Source organism: Carcharhinus amblyrhynchos, chromosome 23, assembly GCF_965287045.1.
Source record: "Carcharhinus amblyrhynchos chromosome 23, sCarAmb.v2.hapA, whole genome shotgun sequence".
NCBI lineage: Eukaryota > Metazoa > Chordata > Chondrichthyes > Carcharhiniformes > Carcharhinidae > Carcharhinus > Carcharhinus amblyrhynchos.
This window is the reverse complement of record NC_137346.1, coordinates 41,056,100-41,072,610: the sequence shown is the minus strand read 5'-3', so window position 1 is coordinate 41,072,610 and position 16,511 is coordinate 41,056,100. Positions and strand designations below refer to the sequence as shown.

The 16,511-nt window shown below is 43.4% G+C and overlaps 1 protein-coding gene across 1 annotated transcript; it reads right to left on the bottom strand.

The window, feature by feature from the left end:
• Window positions 1-3,694: 3,694 nt before the first annotated feature.
• pex12 (peroxisomal biogenesis factor 12) lies at window positions 3,695-16,057 on the bottom strand. Its single transcript, XM_080210860.1, has 3 exons — window positions 15,918-16,057; window positions 9,148-9,698; window positions 3,695-6,070 (listed from the first exon to the last, which is right to left on the bottom strand). The coding sequence occupies exons 1-3, from the start codon at window positions 16,044-16,046 to the stop codon at window positions 5,674-5,676; spliced, it is 1,077 nt and encodes a 358-aa protein (XP_080066986.1). The 5' UTR covers window positions 16,047-16,057; the 3' UTR covers window positions 3,695-5,673.
• Between the last annotated feature and the right edge of the window lie 454 nt (window positions 16,058-16,511).

Below are 16,511 nucleotides of genomic sequence, written 5' to 3'. Positions count from 1 at the left end.
GCAATGTGTTTTATGCACCGTACGACCACAATTGCTTCCTGGCAATGTGTTTCTTTACCGTATGGACTTCACTACCCCCATCCAGAATTACTACCCGAGCATCATGTTTCTCTACCATTTCAGGGTTTCTATTTATACTCACAGTCACTATTACCGCCTCGGCAATGTGTTTGTCCACTGGAGTCTGCTCTAGGTCAGAGTTGATCAGCTCCTTTTCCGCGCCGCTTTACAACGTTGAGTCCAGTACCCAACTATACAAACTTTCATGTAAACAGGTGGCAAATTATGCGTTTGTTCGCCACAACAGAGTTTGATGTGAACTGACCTTTGCCACTTGAGCTTCACAATCCTAAGTGCCCTTGGTGCCTCTACGTCCACTTCAGAGTCCTGACCTTCGCATGGAAGATTTCCCCTCTTAACAACTGGTCTAAGGCTGAGCGGTTGAGACAGGCACTTCCTTGTCCTCTAGTCCGTCAGCACAAGTAACAGTCAATCAGTACTTATCACTGTATTATTAACAATCAGTACTTATCTCTATAATACCCCTTAATTTTACCCCTTTTAAACTGTATTGTTGACTCCATCTGACTCCCACAGATTCAATGATCTCTCCCCTGGTTTGCCAATCGATCAAAACTCACCAGCAGTAAGATCCTGTCCAGCTACGTCAATTTGTTGTGGGAAATTCACCTCTTCGGAGTCAGAATTGGAGGTTCAACAGAACAGTTTTATTCGGACAAAGCTTTGGAAGAAGCGCTGGCACTCCGCAGTGCTGGCAGCCACCTTCTCAACTGCACAATGGCAGATGAGCATCTTTTATACTTTTTAGATAATAGACAGTACAGACATTAGCCGTTAGCACATTGTTACAAGTTGAGTAGACAGATACGGACACAGAGAGTTAACATATCGTTATACACAAACAGGTACGGACACTGATAGTTAACACATCATTGTACATGGAATAGATATGTTTATGCAGTAACGTCCTCTAACAATAGCTGATCTTGTTATATACATTTATGCATTTACGTCCCCATCAGTGGCTGATCTCGTTATCAAACTCATTGTTCTGGGTCTGCTTTTATCTCAAGTTTTAAGATGCCTCAAGGTCTGACCAGTTTCCTGCAACAATTTAAACACTACAGATTTTAACTCTTTGTGTAAAAGCCTGTACCCAAAGTCAGTGCCTCTTAAGATGGACTCTGGGAAGGGACATTGTCTGCTAGGTAACCATTTTGTATCCATCACTTCGAATTCACCCTAATAGGGGTTTAAAAAAATGGCAGTATGGACAAGTTTGGCCGAAGGGCCTGTTTCCATGCTGTAAACTTCTATGACTCTATTTCATTCCAGCTGAAATAGCTGTGGGTGCACAGTACAAAAGCATCCCTTTTTAACACAAATGACAACCTCTCTTAGATGGAGAGTGAGAGAAATTGAAAATAGTACGAGATCCAAATTATACCACACTGAAGCAAAGTTCATGAAACTTGACTCTGCATCTAACACATTTCACTTGAGCTAGGAATGGTTCATGCTCAAAGTAGATATTCCTCATTCTCCACCACAGACATAACTTGCAGAATATGAAAAGTTTGTATTAGGAAAGGGTACCTGGGAAAAAAGCAAATTACTGGAATCTGAAACCAGAACAGAAAATGCTGAAAATCTCAGCAAGTCTGGCAACAAGGAGAGAAAAGAGCTGATGTTTCGAGTCCAAATGACCCTTTGTCAAAGCTAAAGGCATTGGAAGTGGGAGATATTTATACCACAAGGGGAGGGAATCAAAGATAAGTCAGAGCCATAGAAACCCGGGGAAAAGACTGTGCTATTAGCTGACCCCAGAGAGAATAAAGAGTGTGAATGGTCAAACAGCAGAGAAGCTGTAAGCTGGGAGTTTGAAGGTATACTGTGCTCAATAGACTCAAATATCATGTGCAGACCGCTCAAACTTTTCATTTATGTTATCTCATTCCCCTCAAACTCTCAGTGCATTGTTATCCTCTCACTTAAAGACTTCACTAAGTGTCATTGTTGAATTGCTGCAAGAAAAACTAGCTCTGACTTTATTAGCATAGAACAGGAGCTTGAGGATTAGATTTTTAGGAGCACATTCTTTTTGCATTTTTCCGAGTGTTTGACTCAGTTCATATCATTAGAAAACAGGAAACATTATCAAATTTTTCAAGTGTTTAAAGGACATCAACAAACTGAACAGTAAAATTGCCTAACAGAACCACAAACTCTAAACAAGCAGCATGACCACAAAGAATGTTAACAGTTTAGATTTACATAACTTTCTGGTTCCCTCGCATCACAATGATGCACCGAGAATGTTCCCATGTAAGGGTTTACCCAGCAATTGTCCGAAGCGTTATCTTCCCCTGGACAACTGCGCTAAGTTGGGAACCATCTGACAAAGCGATTTAAATCACTTCAGCTCCAAAAGGTTTTAATTCAAATTAGTTTGACATTTCATCCCAGATGAAATAACTTCAGATGGTCCTGTGTGTTTTACTCTTAGAGTTACTCTGGAAAAGTTAGAAGGAAAAAAATCACATCTAACTCCAGAGCAACTATTTACAAAACTCAGACCAAGCCTCATATAGGACACTCTGCAAACACAACCCCTCTCCAATTTGAACTGACCCAACAACACTCCCCCGACTTCCAATCTGACCCCAACCCTTCCTGGATCTGGTCAGGCCAGACACCACCACACCACCTGGCAGGTGATGCCGTAAAACAGGTCATTCCTTTCTATACTGCATCCCAGTTGCTCCTTGCCAATGCAACCTTCACTACTCCTGTCTCACCCAGCCTGAGTGAGGAAGGTTGGGTGAAACAGAGGCTTTGGAATCTCAACATGGGTAAATCCATCTGTAGTTGCAATCCACTGGAGATTACCACTCTGAGGAACAGTAAGAAGTCTCACCATACCAGGTCAAAGTGAAGGAGCAGCACTCCAAAAGCTTGGGCTATCAAATAAACCTGTTGGACTTTAACCTGGTGTCGTAAGACTTCCTACGCTGCCTACTCCAGTCCGATGCCGGCATCTCTACATCATCCCTTGGAGGAATTTATGGGCCAATTATTTGAAACGATGGGGAGTAGACTGTCTGTAAAGAGAGTGGAAGTGCAAGAGGAAGCTGGATAATTTTCTGGATAACCAATTATGCATTTTAATAATGTCTGATTTTTTGGGAGGAGCCAAATACACAATAGTACATTTTAATGCAAAAATATCCCACAATTTTTGAATTTAATTACTAAAGAAAGTGCAAGTGTTTGCAGATGCAGAATCATTTCAACAAATATATTTATGAGACAGGCAAGGGGATGAGTAACAGAGGTGTATCTGGCATCATATCTACAACCGAAAATACTCTAATTTAGCAAAATCCTTTGCTTATTAAAACACTGGATGGGAGCATAGCAGTCACTGCTGGCATCATACGTTCCCAATGAAGAAGTATCACCTCCTACAATACCAACCTGAGCATGTCACAGAACAGCCAACACCAAAGAACTGCCCCCACAAATATGATATTTTGGATATTTTGTAACATTCATCCAAGGTACAAAGGCTCCCAGATCACAGGAATACCCGCAATATGAAAAAAAAATCACCTGCCTGCCACCACATGATTATAAATAAATTTTAATAATGAATTATCACAGAAGATGTTCATAAGAAATTTAATGCACTCATGCACTCCCTGTCCAAGAAACAGGATATCTGTCACACTTCATATATCACAATAATATTTAAAGTATAAATAAGGACAGTGGTTTGCAATGTTCAGAAAATACACTTAGGAGTAAAAATATACCAGAGTCAGAAGGTTTGCTGGTTCTTAATACATGTTGCTACAAACAAAGGTACCAATTCCAGTCTGAATAGAAATTAACTTTGAGTGAAGTCCCGCAGTACTTAATTAAAGTTAATTATACTTTGAGAGTATACCCAATTACACTTGGAATAATTCACCTCCCTCCCAACTTCCTTATAAAATCCCTGACTATGCGACATAAACAAATATTCTAGAAAATTGTGCATTACAAAATAGCCTAGGCTCCAATTTACCATGAACTTCTGCTTGGGTAACAACTTGCTTTCAGAAAAACCTGGTTTGTTTGGAACTCCAACTACATCTTTATGCTCAGGACTTACTGAAGACATGAACTGCTTTCTTTCTGATAAACCCTGATCTGCCTGAGATTTGCAGAATTCACCATTCTTCTTTCTACCTCTGCTGGCTGCGCTTTCTTCAGTTTAGATGTTGAAGCCTTTGGGTTACAATTTGTATGTAAAACTGGTTTAACTGATAGTTTATTATAGTTTTCAAGAAAACTTTTTAAAAATCTTTATTTAAACATCCAAATTATTTTGCGCACAGTATGTATCTAGACCCCTAAAATATACATTTCTAGAACGATTCAGATTGTGGCAGCTAACGTTAAAGGCTATTACTACAATTTTATGAATTTGATCTAATCCAGAAGAAGTCTTTTTTTTTAAGATTTAGATCACTTTCTAACAATAGAAGTTTGTAAACAATCTGGGAGACAAACTAGGGTTCTAATTATTGATTAGGTAAGCCAGTATTTGCTTGTTTTTCTCTGATTAAATCAATGTTTTCTTCTGGAGAGCTCTGCCTGAAGAAAGTATCCCAGAGCACCATGATCTGCAGCACCTGTAGGGCATGGAAGGCAGGTCCCAAATCCACTCCATTCAGAACAGGGATCGAACTCCGTGCTGTTGACTCCAAACTCATCGACACTAGCTGTCCAGTCAACTGAGCCAACCAGCTCCGCAAGGCGTCAAGAACTGCTGCGGTAACTTACTCTTTACATTTATGTTGTAGCATGGACTATGGATAGTGATGGTAGAAGCTCCAATTTCTTTCCATCACATGACTGACTAGGAATCTCTCCTGCTCGTATCATTAGCATGTGTTAGGAGAATTTACGAGTTGATATGTAACCTGTTTAACCATGTCATGTAGACACATTCCTTGGTCATCAACTTAACCTGGAGCTTCTGGTTCAGAGGCAGGGACACTACCCACTGTGCCACAGGATCACTTAAATAATATTTATTAATTAAAATTGGGAATGATAAGATTCCATTCAAAGGTTCCTAAGTTTGGTCATGCCTACACTGATGGTTTCCAATTTTTTTCTGTCTTAGTACTAAGTCCACAGCCCACCCAATGTCCAAGGAATAAAATGTATTTTGATGTTCTGAGGCTCCTTCCATTATTCATTATAGTTCTAAGCCACACAAAAAGGACTCAGCGTATGTAGCATCAGCTGTTCTCAACCAGGATAGCAAGATTGCTGAAACTGGCTTTAGCACTCCAGGTCAGGCCCCCTGATTATCATTCACGATTCCTGCTGGAAAAGGTGAATCTGTAGGCACCAGTATCAATGTCTTTACGGATGAACTTCCTGTCTCGGTTTATAAGTGAACAGCCACTTAAATGAGGAATGACACAAGTTAGCACAATTAAGAGAAAGGGAGAAAAGTAATTATATCGGCACAGTTGAAACGTGCATCAGCAGTATCCAGCAGACCACATTTCACTGAATCAGACAACTGTTAGAGAATATTATGTAGAGTACATTATCAATAAAAGTGTGCTCAGATTGGTGGATTTTGTGCCTTCATGCTTCTGGAGAGTAAAGTTTAACTAGATGTTGCAGTTCAGAAGGGTAGCCTGTCACAGGGCATCGCTGGTGGCATTTTACATAGCTGTAAACACATCGGTAACAATAAACATATCCAGAGGTTGCTAAGGCTGTGTCATTTGTCCGAATCTTGTTGCATAAGGGACACACGGTCTTCAGTCTAGGTAAAGATTCACTTGGCAGCCTGTCAAAGTGCACTGGCGGAGGAGGAGTCGGGAGGGAGGAGAGGGATTTAATCGTCTCCTGGTTTTCGGATGAGTACCACCATTCGAGAAACTGGAGGAAAAAGACACCTACAGAAACACCAGTCGATAGGGATACTGCCATGCCCCCCAGTGCTTTACCAACGAAGGAGGTCAGCTTCCCAACCACACTGCAGAAATAGAGAGAGAGAGAGAGAGAGAGAGTGAGTGAGTCGGTCAGAATATGTGCAGGCATTGTTCCAATATTCTGTGCCATGGAGGCTCATCTTACCATCTGTGATCCAACCTAAATACAGTGAGTTCTTAACTTAACAAAAAAATGTAACTCTCAGCACAAATTTCTTTTTAGCCTGATATCCTACACCAGCAACAAGTCTCCTGCCCTACTCAAGCCCAAACATTCTCAACCACTGCTACAATATCAAACATGCCTTCTGCTCTATCCCCCATCCACACTTCGGCAAATCAGACCACAAGGCTGTGCCTCTGCTCCCGCTTTCAAGCAAAATCAGAAGCGGAAGAATCCGACAAAGTCATGCAATGTTGGTCTGAGAAAATGGACGATCTCCTTTAGGACTACTTCAAGTCAGTGGACTGGTCAATATTCAAGAACTTAGCAACTAACCTAAGTGAGTATGCCGCTACTTATTAGTAACTACATAGAAGACTGTCTGTTAATCGGAGTGTTCCCCAACCAGAAACCATGGATGTACAGTAATATCCACTGCCTACTCAAGTCCAAGGCTTAAGCGTTCAAGTCGGGTGACCCTGACCTATAAAAGAAATCCAGATATGGCTTATAGAGAACCATCAAAGATGTCGACAGACAATACTGGACCTAGCTAACCACATGAACACCCACCAATTACAGCAAGGTCTATACAAATTACGGCCTACAAAGTGAAGACAGGTACAATCACCGGCAGCAATGCACCCTTCTCCAATGTATGCAATGCATTCTATGCTCGTTTTGAGTAAGAAGTCAATGACAGGACATCATCCGCCACGACAGCCTCATTTGAACTGATATCCAAGGTCACCATCGCAGGTGTCAGGTTGGCTTTCTTGAAAGTTAGCCCAAATAAAGCAACTGGCCCAGATGGGGTACCCAGGTGATGCTGCATGGGCAAGCTGGTGGGGGTATTTGCAGACATCTTTAACCTCTCCTTATTCTGATTTGAGGGACTTAACTGCTTCAAGAAGACAACCATAATCCCGTATCCAAGACAAGTCAAGCAGCGTGCCTTAATGACTACCTCCTGGTGGCTCTGACATCCATCATCGTGAAGTGCTCCGAAAGGTTAGCCATGGCACACATCAACTCTGGTCTCCCAGATTGGACCCACTATAGTTCACCTATCACCCCAACAGGTCCACAGCAGATGCTTTTTCCCTGGCCAAACACTCAATGCTGGAACACCTGGACAACAAGGACATTGTTTTGGAGAAGGTACAGAAGAGGTTTATCGGGATGTAACCTGGTCTGGAAGGTATTAGCTATGAGGAGAGGTTGGATAAGTCCAGCTTGGGTAAGTCCAGCTTGTTGACGCAGGTTGAGGGGGGTGACCTGATAGTCACCTACAAGATTGAGTGGCACGGACAGTCAGACACTCTTTTTTTTGGCTAGAAAAGTCAAGTACAAGGGGATATAGGTTTAAGGTGCGTGGGGGAGTTTAGAGATGTGCAAGGCAAGTTTTTGTTACACAGAGGATGGTGAATGTCTAGAACATGCTGCCTGGGGAGATGATGGGAGCAGGTACAATAGCGTCATATAAAGGGGCAACTAGGCGAATACATGAATAGGATGGGAATGGAAGGATATGGACTTCATAAGTGCATACAGTTTTAGTTTAGGCAGGCGCCTTGAACAACACAGGCTTGGAAGGCCAGAGGGCCTGTACATGTGCTGAATTTTCTTTGTTCTTTTTATGTCAAACTTCTATTTATTGACTGCAGCTCAGCCTTCAACACCATTATCCAACAAAACCCATCTCCAAACTGCATGGCCTAAACTTTGGCTCCTCCCTCTTGATCCGAGACTTCCTAATCCATAGACCGCAGCCAGTAAAGATACGTCATGACATCTCCCTGGTGATTATCTTTAACACCAGTGCCACACAAGGCTGTGTCCTCAGTTCCTTACTATACTTCTTATGGCCAAATTCTGCTCCAACTCCATTTTCAAGTTTGCTGATGACAGCACTGTAGTGGGTAGGATCTCAAACAATGATGAGGAAGAGTACAGGAAGGAGACAGAGAATCTGCTGAAATGGTGCAATGACAATAATCTCTCCCTCAATGTCAGTAAAACAATGGAAAAAGTCATCGACTTCAGGAAGCAGAGTGGAGGACACGGTCCTGTCCACATCAAAGGTGAAGAAGTGAAGATGGTCGAGAGCTTCAGGTTTCTGGGTGCCCAGATCACCAATAACTTGTCCTGGTCCTGACGCTAAAGTTAAGAAAGCCCACTAACAACTCTACCTTCTCAGAAGGCCAAGGAAATTCAGCACGTCCAGTATGACTCTCAACAACTTTTACAGACGCGCCATAAAAAGCATCCTTCCTGGCTGCATTACAACTTGGTATGGCTCCTGCTCTGACCAAGACTGTAAGAAACAACAGAGTTGTGAACGTAGCCCAGGCAGTTACGCAAACCAGCCTCCAATCCATGGACTCCATCTAAACTTCCTGCTGCCTCAGGAAGCATAATCAAGGACTCCATGCACGCCAGACACATTCTCTTTCATCTTATTCCATTGGGAAGATACAAAAATCTGAAAACATGTACCAACCGACTTAAGGACAGCATCTTTCCTGCTGTCATCTAACTTTTGAATGATCCTATCACATACTAACCTGATCTTTTTCTTCACCCTAGGTAACTGGAACACTATATTCTGCACTCCCTCCTTTTTTCCTCTCCTATGCACTCTATAAACAGTGTGCTTTGTCTGTATAACTTGCAAGAAACAATACTTTTCACTACATCCCAGTACATGTGACAATAATAAATCAATTCAATTCAACGATTATCCTCATTGCTAACCTGGTGTTCTCTGGTATTTGAAACTTTATCACAAATAACTATTTGCCTGCATCCATTTTGTTAATTCCAATTACTATTTTGATACCTCAATAAGTTTCCTCCCTCTCCACACTCTCTTTCAAATAAAAAGCACACTCAACTTATGTAACATTTCTTCAAAACTTACATTCCTGATTATCATACTCAGAGCTTTTTTCTTACCTCTCATTGGGCGAGGGGTGGCTGATAGAAGAGGATGTTTGCTCGAGATCCTCTATGTCTGTAGCAGTCAGATTCCCCAGGCGGACCCCTGCCATTCGCAACAGCGGTGAGTGGAATTGCGTTTTCCCAAATGTGTACAAGAGCCGGTAGATGAGGAACCACCCCTCCCAGCCCATGTTGACGAAGGGGTAGACCGCTAGGAAGGCCTTGTACAGACGCTTCCAAGAGGACTCTGGGAGATGTATTGAATAGTCATCCTCCTCTCGCAGCCTCGCAAACAGTTTATCCAGTTTGACTTTTATGTACGGAATAGCTATTATTACCAAGAGGGATCTCCAGTGCTGGGTCCTTGGGAGGCCCTGGCTGGCTAGTCTCCAAGGTCCACGGCCACCACCCAGTGGAATTCTTTTCAAACCGTAAAAGTTTTCGGAGAAGGAAGCACTGGTATGGGACAGATAATGACGCTGAAGCAGGAGATCCAGCAGCACATAAATTTCATCAAACCAACGCCACAGAAACCCATAGCGACCAGGATTGTGTTCCGCAAGCACCTAGAAGAGAAATATGCATGACTGTAAATTCGCTATAACCTGCATCAGGGTCTTAGCTAGCCAGAAGTGTTGTCCATTTCTGGAAAGGTACTTTGACATGCTTTGAAAGGATCACTTGAAAGATGATGGTAATTGGGATTATGTAAAAGCAAAACACTGCAGATGTTGCAAATCTGAAGTAAAACAGAAAATGCTGGAAAAATTAAATGGGTCTATCAGCATTTGTGGAGAGAGAAAGAGAGCTAATGTTTGAAGTCCAATATGATTCTTCTTTGGAATAAATGAGTGTACTGGGCTTGAACCGTTAATTCTGTTTCTTCCTCCAGAGATGCTGCCAGACCTGCTCAGTTTTCCCAGCGCTTTGTTTTTGTTACCGAAATGGGGCTGATGGGAGGCCAGCACAGATGTAGCGGCCCGAACAGCCAGCTTCTGCATTTTAAAATTCTATTAGCATAGATTAGTTCCTCGACATCCAGCCTCACAACAGAGTTCTCAATCCCTCCTCATCAGAAACACCCCGTGATCTGGGGAACCAAAATTTACTGTTAACTTCAACACATTCCCTGGTAAGTTACTTCACAATTAAATATACCCTTGTGGTGAAAACATCCACCTTCTCCCACTAGTGTCTTGACTTTCTAATGTGTTACCTTGTTACAACAAGTTGCCTATCAACGCTTTGTCCATTGTCTTCACATTCAGAGAATCCCCACAGTACAGGAGGCTATTCGGTCCATCAAGTCTGTACCTACCACAATCCCACTCAGGCCCTATTCCCACAACCCTGCACATTTACCTTTCTAATCCCCCTGACACGAGGATTAATTTAGCATGGCCAATCAATCTAACCCGCACATCTTTGGACTGTGGGAGGAAACTGAAGTTGCCGGAGAAGACCCATACAGACATGGAAAATGTGCAAACTCCACACTGATAGTGACCTGAGAATTGAATCTGGGTCCCTGGCACTGTGAGGCAGCAGTGCTAACCACTGTGCCGTCCTAAAAACGTTTGTTTACAATTTGTGTATAATTGTGTACGTCACGGTGAAATTTACTGCCTTATAAAGCGTCATAAAATGGCATACATCTCTCATTACTTCCCATCCCAAATGAAAGATTACCAAACGCTTTCACTAAGACAAAACCACTTTGAATTCTGCTCATTGTGTCATGATTACATTACAAATTTAATCTTCGAATGAAAGTGCGTTTGTACATCCACTCTATAGAGAATCCTGACATCCAGCATCAACTGTGACAGCAAACACTGTCCCTTATCACCATCTCCTGTTGGGATAACATACATAAGTTAGGTGATAGCAGGACTGACTGGTCTGTCATTCTCCTTCGTCAGTTGAAAAGTCCACCAACACTCAGAATTGCCTCACATGTGAAGGGTAACTTGCTTGGGAGGAAATGGGTGAGCTGGCACTTTTCCTTGATGTGGAGATGTCGGCGTTGGACTGGGGTAAGCTTTCGGGAAAGCTAGTGCTGCCAGATAAACTTGTTGGATTTTAACTTGGTGTTGTGAGACTTCTTACTTTTCCTTGAACCATTTCTGGGTCTGTTGCAGATTAACTGCTAGAAACTGATTGCTAGATTAATCAACAACTTCATTATTGTGATATTACATGACTCCCAGGATGACACAAGGGGAACTAAATGGACCAGGGTTTTATTTCATCCTATGTTTTGCATACTCCTATTAAGGATGGTTTTTTGGAAGCTGTACCAGAGAGCAATTGGCACGAGCTAGACCCGCAGAATTAACACCATTTCATTTGTGACTCAATATACAATCTTATTCACGAGAACACAACCAAATGAAAGTGATTAACTGAAATTTGGAACATGTTTGGAGACAGCCTTTTGAGCTGAGCTCCATAGAGCTGCTTATGGTCACTGGTGAGAGAATTTAAGATGAAGAATCTAGAAACAAAGAAGCTTGGTTTAATCTTTTCATGCCACCTTGGTCAGCAGAGCTGGAAAATCCAATAGCAGCTGCTGTCTCTGCCAGGAAGCAAGATTATACTGTATTCCATAGAATCCTTACTGTGCAGGAGACCATTCGATCCATCAGGTCTGTGCCAATAACAATCTCATCTAAGCCCTATCCCTGTAACCCCAAAAACTTACCCTGCTAATCCTTCTAACCTAGGCATCCCAGGACACTATCGGGCAATTTAGCATGGTTAATCCACATATCTTTGCACTGTGGGAGGAAACCAGAACACCCGGAGGAAGCCCACACAGGCTTGGGGAGAAAATGTAAACTCCACACAGACAGGGACCCGAGCCAGTAATTGAACCCAGATCTCTGGAGCTGTGAGGCAGCAGTGCTAACCACTGTGCCGCCCCATTCCTAATTATAGTCAATAGCAAGAATGAACTTTTACATGCATCATGTTGATCGAACACTGTAGAGCACCTTATAGACAATAACATTATCCTTATAGTGCAGCCACTGTCATTCAGGAAAACGCTGCAACAAGAGAAGAGAAGCTTGTGGTGGATACTGAGAGTGCAATTCAGCAGAGTCCCCAGACAAGTATAAAGAGATTAGGACGAGGGGACTTTTAGGAAGTTAGGAGAGTGCATGAAAATGTTATGGCTTATATATATATTTGTACCAAAGTTTTTTTTTAAATACGTAAGGAGCAAGAGACTAACGAGGGAAAAAGTGGGACCAATCAGGGAACCAGCTTGAACCAGAGGACACAACCTTAGGCTTAAGAAACGATCCTTTAAAACAGAAACAGGGAGGAATTTCTTCAGCCAGAGAGTGGTGAATCTGTGGAACTTTTTGCCGCAGAAGGCTGTAAAGGCCAAGTCATTGAGTATCTTTACATAGAACATAGAAAACTACAGCACAAACAGGCCCTTTGGCCCACAAGTTGTGCTGATCATATCCCTACCCACTAGGCCTATCTATAACCCTCAATCCCATTAAATCCCATGTACTCATCCAGAAGTCTCTTAAAATACCCCAACAAGTTCGCCTCAACCACCACTGATGGCAGCCGATTCCACTCACCCACTGCCCTCGGAGTGAAAAATTTAACTCTGACATCTCCTCTGTCTTTAAGACAGAGATAGATTGGTTCTTGATTGTTAAGGGGACCAGGGGTTATGGGGAAAAGGTATGAGAATGGAGATGAGGAAAAAAAATCAGCCACGATTGAATGGCGGAGCAGACTCAACGGGCTGAGTGGCTTAATTCTGCTCCTATGTCTTTATGGGACCATATAGATTATCTGAGTCCACACGCAGAAGACATGAGTACACTCAAGGAATATTTTGATTCAATCTTCTCATTGGAAAAGGAAGATGCAGGTGTAGACATTAAGGTGGAGAACGGTGAAATATTAGACAAAATTAAGAGAGAGAGGATGCAGTAGCAGGCTTAAAAGCGGACAAATAGAGGCCCAGATGGGATGTATCACAGGCTATTGAGGGAGGCCAGTGAAGAGCTATCAGGAGCAATAGCAGCAATGTTCAAATCCTTTCTGGCCACAGGTGTGGTGCAAGAGAATTGGAGGACTGTTTACATTGGCCTATTAATAAAAAAGGTCGGGATAGATCAGGAAGTTATTGACCAGTCAATCTAACCTCGGTGATAGGGAAATTACTAGAAAGAATTCTGAGAGACAGAATGCATCTTCAATTGGATAGGCATGGATTGAGCAGGGATAGTCAGCGTGGCTTTGTTATGAGAAGATTGTATTTGACAAATATCAAATTTTTTGAGGAGATAATTAAGAATGTTAGTAAGGGTAATGCATTTGATATGGTCTATATGGACTTTAGCAATGCTTTTGATAAGATCCCTCATGGTAGACTTGTCAAAAAAGCAAAGGCCCATGGAATCCAAAGCAAAATGGGACATTGGATCCAAAATGGGCTGAGAGGCAGGAAGCAGAGGGTGATAGTAAAGGGATGTTTCTGTGACTGGAAGTCTGTATCCAGTGGGGTTCCACAGGGCTCAGTACTGGAGCCCTTGCTATTCATGGTGTACATTAATGATTTGGAGTTTAATGTGGGGGTATGATCAAGAAGTTTGCAGGTGACACAAAAATTGGTAGGAGGGTAAATAATGATGAGGATATCAATGGGCTGGTCAGGTGGGCAGCAGTGGCAAACGGAACTCAACCTGAAAAAGTGTGAGGTGCATTTGGCAGTGGCTAATACAACAAAAAATTACACTATGAATAGTAGCACCCTGCAAAGTACCAAAGATCAGCAATACCTAGGACTGCATTGGAAGGTGGCAGGACAGATAGGTAAGGTGGTTAAGAAGGCATAAAGATACTTGCCTTTAATAGATGAGGCAGAGAATACAAGAGGAAGGAGCTGATGCTGGGCCTGTATAAAGTGTTGGTTAGGTCACAACTGGAATACTGCATGCAGTTCTGGTTGCCACAATATAGATTATTGTATTGGAGACAGTGCAGAAGGAATTTACCAGGATGCTGCCTGGGCTGGAGGGTCTGAGCTATGAGGAAAGATTGAATAGGTTGCAGCTGGTTTCCTTGGAACAGCAATGGTTGAGAGGGTACCTGATAGAGGTGTACAGGATTATGAGGGGCAAAATGAGTTTGATAGGAAAACACTTATTTTTCCATTAGTAGGCAGTCAATAACCAGGGGACACAGATTTAAACAAAAACTAGAAGGCTGAGGGGAGTTGAGCAGAAACTTTTTCACCCAGAGATTAGTGGGAGATCGCAACTGATTAATTACCTGAAACGGTGGTTGAGTCAGAAACTCTTGTTACATTCAAAAATTATTTACAGATTCTCTTGCACTGTTATAACCATGATGTGGGTATGCCGGCGTTGGACTGGCGTAAACACAGTAAAAAGTCGTGAGGATATTATCAAATAAATAGGTTGGACTAAAACCTGGTGTTGTCAGACTTTTTACTGTTATAACCTCCAGGGCTATAGGCCAAGCAGTGGAAAATGAGGTGTGTTCAGATCTTGGTTGACTGGCATGGATATGATGGGCAGAACGGCCTCCTTCTGTGCTGTAAATGTTTATGAATCTCAGACAGTGATGAGCAACCTTGACTAATGAGTGGGCTACATGGCTAGCCCTCCTTCATCTCAGTGGATTGCAAATCGGCGATATCCACTAACCATGACCCTTCAGTAAGATTGAGTACATTTAATATGGATCGAGTATTTCATAACAGGTTATAATCGTGCATAATCATCATATATTAACAGAACTATCTTCTATTATGGTTCGATTTGTCCTATGTATTGGTATACAGTGAAAAGCATTGTTTCTTGCACACTATACAGACAAAACATACCATACATAGAGAAGAAAAGGAGAGTGCAAAATGTAGCTTTACAGTCATAGCTAGGGTGTAGAGAAAGATCAACTTGAAGAGACGGTAGAGTTAGAACAAAGTTTTAGAAGCATAGAACAAGAGCAAAAGATATATTTAGAGGATTTGCTGGGCACAGCTCACAAGAATTCACCACGCTTATCTTGGCTCTCTACGTTGACATTAACTTCAAGAGGTAGAAACAAGAAATATTTACACTTGATAGTGCACGGAGGAAGCGCAGGGTTCTCATAGTCAATGCTATGAGCAATCAGTGCACATTTCACATCACATGCCCTTGTTTTATGTGTCCATCAATTATTCTGGAAGGAACAACATTACACGGATGGAAATCAATGGAATATGACAACCCTGCACATGGGCAACAGTCAACAAAACATCTTGTGGGCCATACTCAGAACCCAGATGACCGGATATAGCCCCGGGGCTGTAGCTTTCCCCCAAGCCACATGTTACTTCTCAGGCTGCAGGTTCCCCCCCCCCGCAGGCCGCCATCGGGCTGCACGTTCACACCAGGCTGTGGGTTCCCTGGGTTGCAGGCGGCCCCCAGGTTGCAGGCATCCGCCAGGTAGCAGGTTGCCCCCCCCTGGGCTGCAGGTGGCCCCCGAGCCCATCACTGATCTAGGATTTGAAATGACACAATGTTTTTTGGTGATGTTGGTTGCAGGGTGAGTGTTGGCCAGGACACAGGATCATCTCCTCACTCTTTATCCACCTCCTCCTGACTGAGCTTCTCAGCAGCCCCCCGCACAGGGCGATTAGGCCCCGGCCCCGGCCCCAGCCCTGCTCCCTGCCCTCTGACCGGGCCAGCTGCGCCCCGCAGCAGCTAGGCACCCTCGCGTAGGCCGCACTCAAGCCTCACCTTGCAGGCGTGTTGCAAGGCCGGCCTGACCGCCGACATCAGTGTGTCCTGGGCCACCACCTCGAAGATGGAGGGTCGGCCCGGGCTCGCCGACAGCCCGCTCCTCAGGTGGGCCCCGCGCTCCGCCATCACCGCTCTGTCTCCCGGGACAACGGCCGTAAGCCACGCCCACCACCGACAAACCCCGCCCACTGGCCGCAAAGCCGCGCCCACCACCGACAAACCCGCCCATCAGCTGCAAAGCCACGCCCACCGGCCGCAAGTACCTCCTACCGAGCGCAGCCCCGCCCATCACCGGCTAACTCAGTCCACCGCCGGGTAACTCCGATACCCGGAAATTGAAATAAAATCCCGCACGTACCGAGAAATTGAAATAAAATCCCGCAGGTACCCATAGAAACTGAAATAAAATCCCGCAGATACCCAGAATCTGAAATAAAATCCCGCAGATACCCAGAAACTGTAATAAAATCCCGCAGATACCCAGAATCTGAAACAAAATCCTAGCAGACACCCAGAATCTGAAATAAAATCCCGCAGATACCCAGAATCTGAAATAAAATCCCGCAGATACCCAGAAACTGTAATAAAATC